This window comes from Oncorhynchus kisutch, unplaced genomic scaffold (genome assembly GCF_002021735.2).
Source record: "Oncorhynchus kisutch isolate 150728-3 unplaced genomic scaffold, Okis_V2 scaffold835, whole genome shotgun sequence".
In the NCBI taxonomy this organism is placed as follows: Eukaryota; Metazoa; Chordata; class Actinopteri; order Salmoniformes; family Salmonidae; genus Oncorhynchus; species Oncorhynchus kisutch.
This window is the reverse complement of record NW_022262780.1, coordinates 34089-51588: the sequence shown is the minus strand read 5'-3', so window position 1 is coordinate 51588 and position 17500 is coordinate 34089. Positions and strand designations below refer to the sequence as shown.

General features: G+C 44.2%; 1 protein-coding gene across 1 annotated transcript; it reads right to left on the bottom strand.

The window, feature by feature from the left end:
- Positions 1 to 3091: 3091 nt before the first annotated feature.
- Positions 3092 to 17230, bottom strand: LOC109885430 (microfibril-associated glycoprotein 4-like). The gene is made up of 5 exons (XM_031816607.1): positions 17225 to 17230; positions 14934 to 15122; positions 14138 to 14234; positions 12403 to 12608; positions 3092 to 3771 (listed from the first exon to the last, which is right to left on the bottom strand). Exons 1-5 carry the CDS (start codon positions 17228 to 17230, stop codon positions 3577 to 3579), a joined length of 693 nt encoding a protein of 230 aa, XP_031672467.1. The 3' UTR covers positions 3092 to 3576.
- Positions 17231 to 17500: the final 270 nt, after the last annotated feature.

The following is a 17500-nucleotide window of genomic DNA, read 5'->3' as shown; positions in this document are numbered from 1 at the left end:
CTTTTGACACGTTCAGCCATCCAATCTGACTGATTCTAATAAATAAATACATGCAGTAAATAAAAAGACAGAATGCAGTCAATTTGTCTTTGAAATGCTTTAATTATTATTTGAGTCAAGTAACAGTGGAATCAAGAGACAGAGAGCCCATCGTGCTGCTATAACATGAAACGCTACTTTAACATCCAAGATGATAACAATAGTGATGATATAGTGACCATATTGTTCTCTAGGTGTCAGTGTTGTAGTGATGATGTAGTGACCATATAAGAGACAGAGAGCCCATCATGCTGCTATAACATGAAACGCTACTTTAACATCCAAGATGATAACAATAGTGATGATATAGTGACCATATAAGAGACAGAGAGCCCATCGTGCTGCTATAACATGAAACACCACTTTAACATCCAAGATGATAACAATAGTGATGATATAGTGACCATATAAGAGACAGAGAGCCCATCATGCTGCAATAACATGAAACACCACTTTAACATCCAAGATGATAACAATAGTGATGCTGTAGTGACCATATAAGAGACAGAGAGCCCATCGTGCTGCTATAACATGAAATGCTACTTTAACATCCAAGATGATAATAATAGTGATGCTGTAGTGACCATATAAGAGATAGAGAGCCCATCGTGCTGCTATAACATGAAACACTACTTTAACATCCAAGATGATAATAATAGTGATGCTGTAGTGACCATATAAGAGATAGAGAGCCCATCGTGCTGCTATAACATGAAACACTACTTTAACATCCAAGATGATAACAATAGTGATGATATCATGACCATATAAGAGACAGAGAGCCCATCGTGCTGCTATAACATGAAACACTACTTTAACATCCAAGATGATAACAATAGTGATGATATAGTGACCATATAAGAGACAGAGAGCCCATCGTGCTGCTATAACATGAAACACTACTTTAACATCCAAGATGATAATAATAGTGATGCTGTAGTGACCATATAAGAGATAGAGAGCCCATCGTGCTGCTATAACATGAAACACTACTTTAACATCCAAGATGATAACAATAGTGATGATATCATGACCATATAAGAGACAGAGAGCCCATCGTGCTGCTATAACATGAAACACTACTTTAACATCCAAGATGATAACAATAGTGATGATATAGTGACCATATAAGAGACAGAGAGCCCATCGTGCTGCTATAACATGAAACGCTACTTTAACATCCAAGATGATAACAATAGTGATGATATAGTGACCATATAAGAGATAGCGAGCCCATCGTGCTGCTATAACATTGACCATATTTTTTCTCTAGGTGTTAGTGTAATAGTGATAATGTAGTGACCATATTGTTCTCTAGGTGTTAGTGTAATAGTGATAATGTGGTGACCGTATTGTTCTCTAGGTGTTAGTGTAATAGTGATAATGTAGTGACCATATTGTTCTCTAGGTGCCAGTGTAATAGTGATAATGTTGTGACCGTATTGTTCTCTAGGTGTTAGTGTAATAGTGATAATGTAGTGACCATATTGTTCCCTAGGTGTCAGTGTAATAGTGATAATGTAGTGACCATATTGTTCTCTAGGTGCCAGTGTAATAGTGATGATGTAGTGACCATATTGTTCTCTAGGTGTTAGTGTAATAGTGATAATGTAGTGACCATATTGTTCTCTAGGTGTTAGTGTAATAGTGATAATGTGGTGACCGTATTGTTCTCTAGGTGTTAGTGTAATAGTGATAATGTAGTGACCATATTGTTCTCTAGGTGCCAGTGTAATAGTGATAATGCTGTGACCGTATTGTTCTCTAGGTGTTAGTGTAATAGTGATAATGTAGTGACCATATTGTTCTCTAGGTGTCAGTGTAATAGTGATAATGTGGTGACCGTATTGTTCTCTAGGTGCTAGTGTAATAGTGATAATGTAGTGACCATATTGTTCTCTAGGTGCCAGTGTAATAGTGATGATGTAGTGACCATATTGTTCTCTAGGTGTCAGTGTAATAGTGATAATGTAATGACCATATTGTTCTCTAGGTGTTAGTGTAATAGTGATAATGTAATGACCATATTGTTCTCTAGGAGTTAGTGTAATGTAGTGACCATATTGTTCTCTAGGTGTCAGTGTAATAGTGATAATGTGGTGACCGTATTGTTCTCTAGGTGCTAGTGTAATAGTGATATTGTAGTGACCATATTGTTCTCTAGGTGCCAGTGTAATAGTGATAATGTAATGACCATATTGTTCTCTAGGTGTTAGTGATAATGTAGTGACCATATTGTTCTCTAGGTGTCAGTGTAATAGCGATAATGTGGTGACCGTATTGTTCTCTAGGTGTTAGTGTAATAGTGATAATGTAATGACCATATTGTTCTCTAGGTGTTAGTGTAATGTAGTGACCATATTGTTCTCTAGGTGTCAGTGTAATAGTGATAATGTGGTGACCGTATTGTTCTCTAGGTGCTAGTGTAATAGTGATATTGTAGTGACCATATTGTTCTCTAGGTGTCAGTGTTACAGTGATAATGTGGTGTCCGTATTGTTCTCTAGGTGTTAGTGTAATAGTGATAATGTAGTTACCATATTGTTCTCTAGGTGCCAGTGTAATAGTGATAATGTAATGACCATATTGTTCTCTAGGTGTCAGTGTAATAGTGATAATGTGGTGACCGTATTGTTCTCTAGGTGCCAGTGTAATAGTGATAATGTAGTGACCATATTGTTCTCTAGGTGTCAGTGTAATAGTGATAATGTAATGACCATATTGTTCTCTAGGTGTTAGTGTAATGTAGTGACCATATTGTTCTCTAGGTGTCAGTGTTACAGTGATAATGTAGTGACCATATTGTTCTCTAGGTGTCAGTGTTACAGTGATAATGTAGTGACCGTACTGTTCTCTAGGTGTTAGTGTTACAGTGATAATGTAGTGACCATATTGTTCTCTATGTGTCAGTGTTACAGTGATAATGTAGTGACCATATTGTTCTCTAGGTGTCAGTGTTACAGTGATAATGTAGTGACCATATTGTTCTCTAGGTGTTAGTGTAATGTAGTGACCGTATTGTTCTCTAGGTGTTAGTGTTATAGTGATGATGTAGTGACCATATTGTTCTCTAGGTGTTAGTGTAATGTAGTGACTGTATTGTCCTCTAGGTGTCAGTGTAATAGTGATAATGTAGTGACCATATTGTTTTCTAGGTGTCAGTGTAATGTAGTGACCGTATTGTTCTCTAGGTGTTAGTGTTACAGTGATAATGTAGTGACCATATTGTTCTCTAGGTGTCAGTGTTACAGTGATAATGTAGTGACCGTATTGATCTCTAGGTGTTAGTGTAATAGTGATAATGTAGTGACTGCATTGTTCTCTAGGTGTTAGTGTTATAGTGATTATGTAGTGACCATATTGTTCTCTAGGTGTTAGTGTTACAGTGATAATGTAGTGACCATATTGTTCTCTAGGTGTTAGTGTTACAGTGATAATGTAGTGACTGGCTAGCTCTGGTGCCCCCTCCTCCACATTGTATTTGTGGAGTCATTTAGAGATGGTGACATTAGGTCAGGACTGATAGAGTCAGGTATGTTACTCCTGCTCCTGAACAGCCACAGCATCAGAGACAGCCCTGATCTTAAAGGAAATGCTTTTCAGAGAGTAGTCTACCCCTTTCCAGTGCTGCCAAAAAAACTTCATATTAGCTAAAGAAGTTCCCTGATGTGGGGCGTACAGGGAGTTAGGGTTAGCATGCGTACAGGCACCAACAGACAATAGTATAGTAGCCTGGTAATGTGGAAGACCAAATAAAATGAAACAGTTATGCTATTCATATACTATCTACTCTATCTTAGTCTATGTATTACTCATCTCATATTCATATTCAAGGTATTGGAGTGGCCATCAGAAAGCCCTGTTCTCAATCCTATAGATTATTTGTGGGCAGAACTGAAAAAGCGTGTGCGAGCAAGGAGGCCTACAAACCTGACTCAGTTCCACCAGCTCTGTCTGGAGGAATGGGCCAAAATTCACCCAACGTATTGTGGGAAGCTTGTGGAAGTCTACCCAAAACGTTTGACCCAAGTTGAAACCATTTAAAGGCAAAGCTACCAAATACTAATTTAGTGTACGTAAACTTCTGACTCACTGGGAATTTGATGAAAGAAATACAAGCTGAAATAAATCTTTCTCTCTACTATTATTCTGACATTTAACATTCTTAAAATAAAGGGGTGATCCTAACTGACCTAAGACAGGAAATGTTTATTTGGATTAAATGTCAGAAATGGTGAAAACTGCATTTAAATGTTTTTGGCTAAGGTGTACGTAAAACCCCCGACTTCAACTGTATATCATGTTTTGTTGAGGTTAAAAAAATATACAGATGTGCCAATTTGCATGCTTCTATTCCAAATGAAACAAGATGTTATTTTTTGGGAGCTTATTGACTGGACTAAAGGGCCATCCACACCAAGGACGATAATTATAATGGTAAATCAAGTCAAGTGAACAGAGGTTTCACACGACAAAAAACGAGGGTCTAGGAACAGTGCCATGTTCAGGGGCAGAACAACAGATTTGTACCTTGTCAGCTCAGGGGTTTGAACTTGCAACCTCCTGGTTACTAGTCCAATGCTCTAACCACTAGGCTACCCTGCCTCTAACCAGTAGGCTACCCTGCCTCTAACCACTAGGCTACCTTGCCTCTAACCACTAGGCTACCTTGCCTCTAACCACTAGGCTACCCTGCCTCTAACCAGTAGGCTACCCTGCCTCTAACCACTAGGCTACCCTGCCTCTAACCAGTAGGCTACCCTGCCTCTAACCACTAGGCTACCCTGCCTCTAACCAGTAGGCTACCCTGCCTCTAACCAGTAGGCTACCCTGCCTCTAACCAGTAGGCTACCCTGCCTCTAACCAGTAGGCTACCCTGCCTCTAACCAGTAGGCTACCCTGCCTCTAACCAGTAGGCTACCCTGCCTCTAACCACTAGGCTACCCTGCCTCTAACCAGTAGGCTACCCTGCCTCTAACCACTAGGCTACCCTGCCTCTAACCACTAGGCTACCCTGCCTCTAACCACTAGGCTACCCTGCCTCTAACCACTAGGCTACCCTGCCTCTAACCACTAGGCTACCCTGCCTCTAACCAGTAGGCTACCCTGCCTCTAACCAGTAGGCTACCCTGCCTCTAACCACTAGGCTACCCTGCCTCTAACCACTAGGCTACCCTGCCTCTAACCACTAGGCTACCCTGCCTCTAACCACTAGGCTACCCTGCCTCTAACCACTAGGCTACCCTGCCTCTAACCACTAGGCTACCCTGCCTCTAACCACTAGGCTACCCTGCCTCTAACCACTAGGCTACCCTGCCTCTAACCACTAGGCTACCCTGCCTCTAACCAGTAGGCTACCCTGCCTCTAACCACTAGGCTACCCTGCCTCTAACCAGTAGGCTACCCTGCCTCTAACCACCAGGCTACCCTGCCTCTAACCACTAGGCTACCCTGCCTCTAACCAGTAGGCTACCCTGCCTCTAACCAGTAGGCTACCCTGCCTCTAACCACTAGGCTACCCTGCCTCTAACCACTAGGCTACCCTGCCTCTAACCACTAGGCTACCCTGCCTCTAACCACTAGGCTACCCTGCCTCTAACCACTAGGCTACCTTGCCTCTAACCACTAGGCTACCCTGCCTCTAACCACTAGGCTACCTTGCCTCTAACCACTAGGCTACCCTGCCTCTAACCACTAGGCTACCCTGCCTCTAACCACTAGGCTACCTTGCCTCTAACCACTAGGCTACCCTGCCTCTAACCACTAGGCTACCCTGCCTCTAACCACCAGGCTACCCTGCCTCTAACCACTAGGCTACCCTGCCTCTAACCACTAGGCTACCCTGCCTCTAACCAGTAGGCTACCCTGCCTCTAACCACTAGGCTACCCTGCCTCTAACCACTAGGCTACCCTGCCTCTAACCAGTAGGCTACCCTGCCTCTAACCACCAGGCTACCCTGCCTCTAACCAGTAGGCTACCCTGCCTCTAACCAGTAGGCTACCCTGCCTCTAACCAGTAGGCTACCCTGCCTCTAACCACTAGGCTACCTTGCCTCTAACCACCAGGCTACCTTGCCTCTAACCACTAGGCTACCCTGCCTCTAACCAGTAGGCTACCCTGCCTCTAACCACCAGGCTACCCTGCCTCTAACCACCAGGCTACCCTGCCTCTAACCACTAGGCTACCCTGCCTCTAACCACCAGGCTACCCTGCCTCTAACCACCAGGCTACCCTGCCTCTAACCACTAGGCTACCCTGCCTCTAACCACTAGGCTACCCTGCCTCTAACCACCAGGCTACCCTGCCTCTAACCAGTAGGCTACCCTGCCTCTAACCACTAGGCTACCCTGCCTCTAACCACCAGGCTACCCTGCCTCTAACCACCAGGCTACCCTGCCTCTAACCAGTAGGCTACCCTGCCTCTAACCACCAGGCTACCCTGCCTCTAACCACCAGGCTACCCTGCCTCTAACCACCAGGCTACCCTGCCTCTAACCACCAGGCTACCCTGATAAGGAGCTATATCGTTTGGATACTTTTCAGAGCGTTTTTTTTATGTCCCTCCGATGATAAAACACTGACAATCAGTCAAAAATGTGTTCTATTGAATTGTTCTTGGTTTTAGGTGCGCAAGGCTGCTCGCATAGGAGAGAAGGCAGAGCGCATGGTTAGTTTGCCTGGACAACTGGGAATGTGTGAGCATATTGGTGGCCACAATAATTATAGGGTGAATTGGGAGAATGTTGATCCATGACAATCAGTGCATGAGAAGGCCATATTTTCCAATGGTAACCCAAATCAAATCAAATCAAATTGTAATTTGTCACGTACACGTGTTTAGCAGATGTTATTGCGAGTGTAGCGAAATGCTTGTGCTTCTAGTTCCGACAGTGCAGCAATATCTAATAAGTAAAATCTAACAATTTCACAACAAATACCGAATACACACAAATCTAAGTTAAGGAATGGAATTAAGAATATGTAAATATAAGGACAAGCAACGTCAGAGCGGCATAGACTGAGATACAATAGATAGTATAGAATACAGTATATACATATGAGATGAGCCCTATCTGTTCACGCCGATACGGTCACGCCCGTATCTGTTTCACCTGTGTTTGTGTCTCCACCCACCTCCAGGTGTTGCCCATCCTCCCCATTATCCCCTGTGTATTTATACCTGTGTTCTCTGTTTGTCTGTTGCCAGTTAGTCTTGTTTGTCAAGTCCACCAGCGTTTTCCAGTCTCTTTTCTCGCCCTCCTTGTTTTGACCCTTGCCTGTCCTGACTCCGAGGCCGCCAGCCTACCACTCTGCCTGCCCCTGACCCTGCCTGCTGACCTGTACCTTTGCCCCCCTCTGGATTAGTGACCTCTGTCTACCCTGACTATGAGCCTGCCTGCCGTCCGGTACCGTTGCCCCCATCTGGATTAGTGACCTCTGTCTACCCTGACTATGAGCCTGCCTGCCGTCCGGTACCGTTGCCCCCATCTGGATTAGTGACCTCTGTCTACCCTGACTATGAGCCTGCCTGCCGTCCGGTACCGTTGCCCCCATCTGGATTAGTGACCTCTGTCTACCCTGAATATGAGACTGCCTGCCGTCCGGTACCATTGCCCCCATCTGGATTAGTGACCTCTGTCTACCCTGACTATGAGCCTGCCTGCCGTCCGGTACCGTTGCCCCCATCTGGATTAGTGACCTCTGTCTACCCTGACTATGAGCCTGCCTGCCGTCCGGTACCGTTGCCCCCATCTGGATTAGTGACCTCTGTCTACCCTGACTATGAGCCTGCCTGCCGGCCGGTACCGTTGCCCCCATCTGGATTAGTGACCTCTGTTTACCCTGACTATGAGCCTGCCTGCCGGCCGGTACCGTTCCCCCCATCTGGATTAGTGACCTCTGTCTACCCTGACTATGAGCCTGCCTGCCGGCCGGTACCGTTGCCCCCATCTGGATTAGTGACCTCTGTCTACCCTGACTATGAGCCTGCCTGCCGGCCGGTACTGTTGCCCCCATCTGGATTAGTGACCTCTGTCTACCCTGACTATGAGCCTGCCTGCCGGCCGGTACCGTTGCCCCCATCTGGATTAGTGACCTCTGTCTACCCTGACTATGAGCCTGCCTGCCGTCCGGTACCGTTGCCCCCATCTGGATTAGTGACCTCTGTCTACCCTGACTATGAGCCTGCCTGCCGTCCGGTACCATTGCCCCCATCTGGATTAGTGACCTCTGTCTACCCTGACTATGAGCCTGCCTGCCGTCCACCGTTGCCTCCATCTGGATTAGTGATCTCTGTCTACCCTGACTATGAGCCTGCCTGCCGTCCGGTACCGTTGCCCCCATTTGGATTAGTGACCTCTGTCTACCCTGACTATGAGCCTGCCTGCCGTCCGGTACCATTGCCCCCATCTGGATTAGTGACCTCTGTCTACCCTGACTATGAGCCTGCCTGCCGTCCGGTACCGTTGCCCCCATCATTTACCTCACTTTGTCCTCAGACTCCGTCCAGGTCTCATGTGGAGATTCTGCAATTCCCTCCACAACCATGTTGTTCCACCTTGATTGTCCCTCGAGACAATCCCCGGTCCCAGACACAATGGCTAACCGCGTCATGGGCTGCGTTCAAGAAAACCTCGCTAGCTTGATATGCAGCTAGCTAGCAGCTAGGCTAGCTGTGATGCCAAATAGCTCTTCAGACCCTTCCTTGGTTGGCAGGGCCACTGGAAAGAGACAAGCAGTCCCAGCAACTGATGCGTCGCGGGATCTAAACTAAGAAGCTAGGTAGCTACCAAAAACTTACCAATACACTTTCAAACTACAAACTTTCCAAACAAACAAAACCAAGCTCTTCCTCATTCCGTGTTCAACAGGAAGCAATGTTTTGGGAAGATCCTCAAAAGGTTCTACAGCTTCACCATTGAGATCATTGCATCACTGCCTGGTATGTCAGAGGAAGGCCCTAAAAACTGTCAAAGACTCCAGCCACCCTAGACTGTTCTCTCTACTAATGCACGGCAAGCGGTACTGGAGCGCCGAGTCTATGTCCAAGAGGCTTCTAAACAGCTTCAACCCCCAAGCCATAAAACTCCTGAACAGCTAATCAAATGGCTACCCAGATTATCTGCATTGCTCCGCCCTTTTATGACGCTGCTACTCTCTGTTATTATCTATGCATAGTCACTTTAATAACTCTACCTACATGTACATATTACCTCAATTTAAAACTGCTCTTAAACGCTAGTAAAACCAAATGCATGCTTTTCAGCCATTCGCTGCCCACACCAGCCCGCCTGACTAGCATCACTACTCTGGACGGTTCTGACTTAGAATATGTGGACAACTACAAATACCTAGGTGTCTGGTTAGACTGTAAACTCTCCTTCCAGACTCATATTAAACATCTCCAATCCAAAATGGAATCTAGAATTGGCTTCCTATTTCACAACAAAGCCTCCTTCACTCACGCCGCCAAACATACCCTCGTAAAACTGACTATCCTACCGATCCTCGACTTCGGCGATGTCATTTATAAAATAGCTTCCAATACTCTACTCAGCAAACTGGATGCAGTCTATCACAGTGCCATCCGTTTTGTCACTAAAGCCCCTTATACCACCCACCACTGCAACTTGTATGCTCTAGTCGGCTGGCCCTCGCTACATATTCGTCGCCAGACCCACTGGCTCCAGGTCACCTATAAGTCTATGCTAGGTAAAGCTCAGCCTTATCTCAGTTCACTGGTCACGATAACAACACCCACCCATAGCACGCGCTCCAGCAGGTATATCTCACTGGTCATATATATATATATATATATATATATATATATATATATATATACCACTGGCTCCAGGTCATCTATAAGTCTATGCTAGGTAAAGCTCAGCCTTATCTCAGTTCACTGGTCACGATAACAACACCCACCCATAGCACGCGCTCCAGCAGGTATATCTCACTGGTCATATATATATATACCACTGGCTCCAGGTCATCTATAAGTCTATGCTAGGTAAAGCCCCGCCTCATCGGAGCTTTAGCAGGTATATCTCACTGGTCATATATATATATATATATATACCACTGGCTCCAGGTCATCTATAAGTCTATGCTAGGTAAAGCTCCGCCTCATCGGAGCTTTAGCAGGTATATCTCACTGGTCATATATATATATATATATATATATATATATACCACTGGCTCCAGGTCACCTATAAGTCTATGCTAGGTAAAGCTCCGCCTCATCGGAGCTCCAGCAGGTATTTCTCACTGGTCATATATATATATATATATACCACTGGCTCCAGGTCATCTATAAGTCTATGCTAGGTAAAGCTCCGCCTCATCGGAGCTTTAGCAGGTATATCTCACTGGTCATATATATATATATATATATATATATATATATATATATATATATATATATATATATATATATATATATACCACTGGCTCCAGGTCATCTATAAGTCTATGCTAGGTAAAGCTCAGCCTTATCTCAGTTCACTGGTGACGATAACAACACCCACCCATAGCACGCGCTCCAGCAGGTATATCTCACTGGTCATATATATATATATATATATATACCACTGGCTCCAGGTCACCTATAAGTCTATGCTAGGTAAAGCTCCGCCTCATCGGAGCTTCAGCAGGTATTTCTCACTGGTCATATATATATATATATACCACTAGCTCCAGGTCACCTATAAGTCTATGCTAGGTAAAGCTCTGCCTCATCGGAGCTTTAGCAGGTATTTCTCATTGGTCCCAAAGCCAACACCCCTTTGGCTGCCTTTCCTTCCAGTTCTCTGCTGGAACGAATTGCAAAAATCGTTGAACCTTGAGACTTATATTTCCCTCACTAACTTTAAACATCAGCTATCTGAGCAGCTTACCGATCGCTGCAGCTGTACATATCCCATCTGTAAATAGCCCAACCAATCTACCTACCGCATCCCCATATTGTTTTTATTTACTTTTCTGCTCTTTTGCACCCCAGTATTTCTACTTGCACATCATCATCGGCTCATCTATCACTCCAAGTTGTAATTACTTTGCTACTAGGGCCTATTCATTGCCTTTCTTCCGCCATTTGCACACACTGTTTCTAGACTTTTTTTTCTATTGTGTTATTGACTGTACGCTTGTTTATTCCGTGTGTAACTGTGTTGTTGTTTGTGTCACACTGCTTTGCTTTATCTTGGCCAGGTCGCAGTTGTAAATGAGAACTTGTTCTCCACTAGCTTACCTGGTTAAATAAAGGTGAAATAAAAAATAGAAAAATTAAATTACCTCAACTAACATTGACTCTGTACCGGTACCCCTGTATATAGTCTCGCTATTGTTATTTTACTGCATATTTTTTAAAACTGCATTCTTGGTTAGGGGCTTGTAAGTAAGTATTTCACTGTAAGGTCTACTACGCCTGTTGTATTCGGCGCATGTGACTAACACAATTTGATTTAATTTGACACTTGATTTGATTTGATTTGTAGCGCCCTTTAGGAACTAAACACTATCGTGGAGAAATTACAAGATTATTTTATAATACTGTTACTGCATGAAATGGTTGTTTTATGAAACAAAATAGGGTTCTTAGAACTCTATTGTGTCTGAACTGAGAGGAGCTTCTGAGATGGAACTCCAGCTACTGATTGATGATGGTCAGTAGAGCTTCTGAGATGGAACTCCAGCTACTGATTGATGATGGTCAGTAGAGCTGCTGAGATGGAACTCCAGCTACTGATTGATGATGGTCAGTAGAGCTGCTGAGATGGAACTCCAGCTACTGATTGATGATGGTCAGTAGAGCTGCTGAGATGGAACTCCAGCTACTGATTGATGATGGTCTTGTCCTCTCTCTCTCTGAGCCGCATTCCATAGAATGACTTGGTGTTTGTGTGCCGGGAGGTACCAGGATGGAGATGGCTCCGGTATGGATGATGATGAGAGGAACTTTGTTTTGGGGACCATGTTTTCTACACAATGAGAACAGTCTTTACAGCAGATACTGTCTACTGTCTTATTAATTTATTTCACCTTGTGACCCATTACACACATCTGTTATTTGTAAGGTAGACTAAGAGGGTGTATCTTTGCTATAAAAGATCTTTGTATCCTTTGTGTCGGGGCTCTCAACAAATCACCTACAGGTTGGGACGTCGACCAGCCATCGTTATCGCAGAGCACTCAATCGATTCACTTCATTTGCGTGTGTTGTACTGACCTGCTCCCTTATTAATACGTGAATAAAGATTTAAAGTATAACTCTGACTTATGTGATACGTTTGTCTCTCCTCCTTTGATGATACAGAAACGAATCACCACAACACACACATAAGAGAAGAGTTATGATGTGACACCATAGGTGACGATGATGTTAAAGCTGATGAAGTATTACCTGCCCCTCCGTCTACATAACTGCCCAGTCTCAGTGTGTATCCGTAGTTCTCAGGATCAATGGAGAAGGACGTGTATTTAGCAGAAACTTTCCCTCCCTCAAAGTCCTCCATGTCCACTCTCAGCTCATTCTTCTTCCTCATCGTCAGGAGGAAGATGTTGTCCAGACCTTACAAGAACAGAAAGCATAAAGGTCCTGTCACATTTCAGCCCTTTCCTTACATCCTATCCCCTTTCATTTAGCTCCTAACACCATCCTTTAACTCTTAGCCCCTTCCCCTAGACCCTAGCCACTACCTTTATCTCCTTGCCCATTCCTCTAGCTCCTAGCCCCTTCCCATAGATCCTAGCCCCTTCCTCTAGCTCCTAGTCCCTTCCCATAGCTCCTAGCCCCTTCCCATAGCTCCTAGCCCCTTCCTCTAGCTCCTAGCCCCTTCCTCTAGCTCATAGCCCCTTCCCATAGCTCATAGCCCCTTCCATAGCTCCTAGCCTCTTCCTCTAGCTCCTAGCCCCTTTCTCTAGCTTATAGCCCCTTCCCCTAGTTTCTAGCCTCTTCCCCTAGCTCCTAGCCCCTTCCCATAGCTCCTAGCCCCTTCCTCTAGCTCCTAGCCCCTTCCTCTAGCTCATAGCCCCTTCCTCTAGCTCATAGCCTCTTCCTCTAGCTCATAGCCTCTTCCATAGCTCATAGCCTCTTCCTCTAGCTCCTAGCCCCTTCCATAGCTCCTAGCCCCTTCCTCTAGCTTGTAGCCCCTTCCTCTAGGTCATATACTCTTCCTCTAGCTCATAGCCCCTTCCCATAGCTCCTAGCCCCTTTCTCTAGCTCATAGCCCCTTCCCCTAGCTCCTAGCCTCTTCCCCTAGCTCATAACCCCTTCCTCTAGCTCATAGCCCCTTCCATAGCTCCTAGTCCCTTCCTCTAGCTCATAGCCTCTTCCATAGCTCCATGCACCTTCCTCGAGCTCCTAGCCCCTTCCTCTAGCTCCTAGCCCCTTCCCCTAGCTCCTAGCCCCTTCCTCTAGCTCGTAGCCCCTTCCTCTAGCTCATAGCCCCTTCCATAGCTCCTAGCCCCTTCTATAGCTCCTAGCCCCTTCCTCTAGCTTATAGCCCCTTCCATAGCTCCTAGCCCCTTCCATAGCTCCTAGCCCCTTCCTCTAGCTCCTAGCCCCTTCCTCTAGCTCATAGCCCTTTCCTCTAGCTCATAGCCCCTTCCTCTAGCTCATAGCCCCTTCCTTTAGCTCCTAGCCCATTCCTTTAGATCCTAGCCCCTTCCTCTAGCACATAGCCCCTTCCATAGCTCCTAGCCCCTTCCTCTAGCTCCTAGCCCCTTCCTCTAGCTCCTAGCCCATTCCTCTAGCTCCTAGCCCCTTCCATAGCTCCTAGCCCCTTCCATAGCTCCTAGCCCCTTCCTCTAGCTCATAGCCCCTTCCATAGCCCCTAGCCCCTTCCTCTAGCTCCTAGCCCCTTCCATAGCTTCTAGCCCCTTCCTCTAGCTCTTAGCCCCTTCCATAGCTCCTAGCCCCTTCCATAGCTCCTAGCCCCTTCCTCTAGCTCCTAGCCCCTTCCATAGCCCCTAGCCCCTTCCTCTAGCTCCTAGCCCCTTCCATAGCTCCTAGCCCCTTCCTCTAGCTCATAGCCCCTTCCATAGCCCCTAGCCCCTTCCTCTAGCTCCTAGTCCCTTCCCTTTGGAAGGAGTACTCACCAAGCCAGTATTCTCCAGCCACGTTCCCAAAGCCAGATTTGTAGGTTTCCCAGGGTCTGAAGAAGTTCTCTGTTCCATCCATTCTCCTCTGGAACACCTGAGAGAGAGAGAGAGAGGGGGGGGGGGGGAGAGAGAGCGAGAGAGAGAGAGAGAGAGAGAAGGAGAAAGATAAGCAGAGGAGGACAGAGATGGAAGGGAGAGGGAGTTAGGGACATAGGGGATAAAGATAAGGGACACATATTAGAGACACATATTTCCCTCAGATTACACAGATCCACAAAGAATTCTGAAACAAATCTAATTTTGATAAACTCCCATATCTACTGGGTGAAATACCACAATGTGCCGTCACAGCAGCACAATTTGTGACCTGTTGCCACAAGAAAAGGGCAACCAGTGAAGAACAAACACCATTGCAAATACAACCTATATTTATGTGGATTTATTTTCCCTTATGAACTTGAACTATTTGCACATCATTACAACACTGTATATAGACATAATATCACATTTTAAACATCTTTATTCTTTTGGAACTTTTGTAAGTGTAAGGTTTACTGTACATTTTTTTATTGTTTATTACACTTTTGTTTGTTATCTACTTCACTTGCTTTGGCAATGTAAACATATGTTTCCATGACAACGAAGCCATGACAACGAAAAATGTAATTGATAAGTGAAGGGAGAGCGACACGGAGAGAAAGACAAGGAGGGAGACAGTGATAATATTATCATGCATTTTGCACAACAAACACATCATAAACATCACAGATGATCTACAAAGGTCTCTACTCACAGTCCACCTCCCTCCCTCCGTGTTCATGTCACAGTAGACGTGTAAGGGGGTGGTGGGACCCCCAGGGTAGATGGTGTACACCCCACTGGGTTTGGTGTTGTCATATTGATAGAGTTCATCACAGTCTAGAGGGAGGTAGAACTGAGAGAGGACGGCTACAGGAGCCAGCAGAGACAGGAGCAAAAAGACCTGGGATACAGAGACAGGGAAATCATGCACACAACGTTCACACAACATTCAAACAACATTAAAAAAAAACATTAAATCAACATTTACATCACTGTTCAATGCTATCAGTATAGTACATGCAGCAAAACAACCCAGAGTAGAGATACATACACACATAATCTCACATAACATTCAGACAACTTTAGATCCACACATAACCTCACATAACATTCAGACAACATTAGATCCACACATAACCTCACATAACATTCAGACAACTTTAGATCCACACATAACCTCACATAACATTCAGATAACTTTAGAGCCACACATAATCTCACATAACATTCAGATAACTTTAGAGCCACACATAACCTCACATAGCATTCAGACAACTTTAGATCCACACATAATCTCACATAACATTCAGATAACTTTAGATCCACACATAACCTCACATTAAATTCAGACAACTTTAGATCCACACATAACCTCACATAACATTCAGACAACTTTAGATCCACACATAACCTCACATAACATTCAGACAACTTTAGATCCACACATAACCTCACATAACATTCAGACAACATTAGATCCACACATAACCTCACATAACATTCAGACAACTTTAGATCCACACATAACCTCACATAACATTCAGACAACTTTAGATCCACACATAACCTCACATAACATTCAGACAACTTTAGATCCACACATAACCTCACATAACATTCAGACAACATTAGATCCACACATAACCTCACATAGCATTCAGACAACTTTAGATCCACACATAATCTCACATAACATTCAGATAACTTTAGATCCACACATAACCTCACATTAAATTCAGACAACTTTAGATCCACACATAACCTCACATAACATTCAGACAACTTTAGATCCACACATAATCTCACATAACATTCAGATAACTTTAGATCCACACATAACCTCACATTAAATTCAGACAACTTTAGATCCACACATAACCTCACATAACATTCAGACAACTTTAGATCCACACATAACCTCACATAACATTCAGACAACTTTAGATCCACACATAACCTCACATAACATTCAGACAACTTTAGATCCACACATAACCTCACATAACATTCAGACAACTTTAGATCCACACATAACCTCACATAGCATTCAGACAACTTTAGATCCACACATAATCTCACATAACATTCAGATAACTTTAGATCCACACATAACCTCACATAACATTCAGACAACTTTAGATCCACACATAACCTCACATAACATTCAGACAACTTTAGATCCACACATAACCTCACATAACATTCAGACAACTTTAGATCCACACATAACCTCACATAACATTCAGACAACATTAGATCCACACATAACCTCACATAGCATTCAGACAACTTTAGATCCACACATAATCTCACATAACATTCAGATAACTTTAGATCCACACATAACCTCACATTAAATTCAGACAACTTTAGATCCACACATAACCTCACATAACATTCAGACAACTTTAGATCCACACATAACCTCACATAACATTCAGACAACTTTAGATCCACACATAACCTCACATAACATTCAGACAACATTAGATCCACACATAACCTCACATAACATTCAGACAACTTTAGATCCACACATAACCTCACATAACATTCAGACAACTTTAGATCCACACATAACCTCACATAACATTCAGACAACTTTAGATCCACACATAACCTCACATAACATTCAGACAACATTAGATCCACACATAACCTCACATAGCATTCAGACAACTTTAGATCCACACATAATCTCACATAACATTCAGATAACTTTAGATCCACACATAACCTCACATTAAATTCAGACAACTTTAGATCCACACATAACCTCACATAACATTCAGACAACATTAGATCCACACATAACCTCACATAACATTCAGACAACTTTAGATCCACACATAACCTCACATAACATTCAGACAACATTAGATCCACACATAACCTCACATAACATTCAGACTTTTAAAACAGTAGAATAAAATGTTTTGAATTATCCATTTACTTTGCATGGATATGGTACATATCATATCAGTGTTAATAGTTAAGTCATACCTTCATCCTGAAGAGTGGGTAGTGGTGGACTGTGATGTGTGTCTGTCTGTCTTATAGCCCCTAACCAAGGCTGCACTACCTGGTCTAAACTAGACGTGGTGGGAACCACACACCAGTCTGGTTGTCTTTATGTGTCTGTGTGTGTGCATGTGTGCATGTGTGTGTGTGTGTGTGTGTAGCTGTGGAGGGGGAAGAAGGGGAGGGAGAGAGAGGGAGAAGGGGAAGGGATGAGAGGGAGAGGGATAGGGAGAGAGAGGGAGAAGGGGAGGGGATGAG

What these genes read in the sequence shown, in the direction of transcription:
- LOC109885430 (XM_031816607.1), bottom strand. An exon ending in GGCTGGAGAATACTGGCTTG is followed by an intron (nt 12,609 to 14,137) that starts GTGAGTACTCCT and finishes TGTTCTTGTAAG; the next exon opens with GTCTGGACAACATCTTCCTC. An exon ending in TAACATCATCGTCACCTATG is followed by an intron (nt 3,772 to 12,402) that starts GTGTCACATCAT and finishes CCACATTACCAG; the next exon opens with GCTACTATACTATTGTCTGT.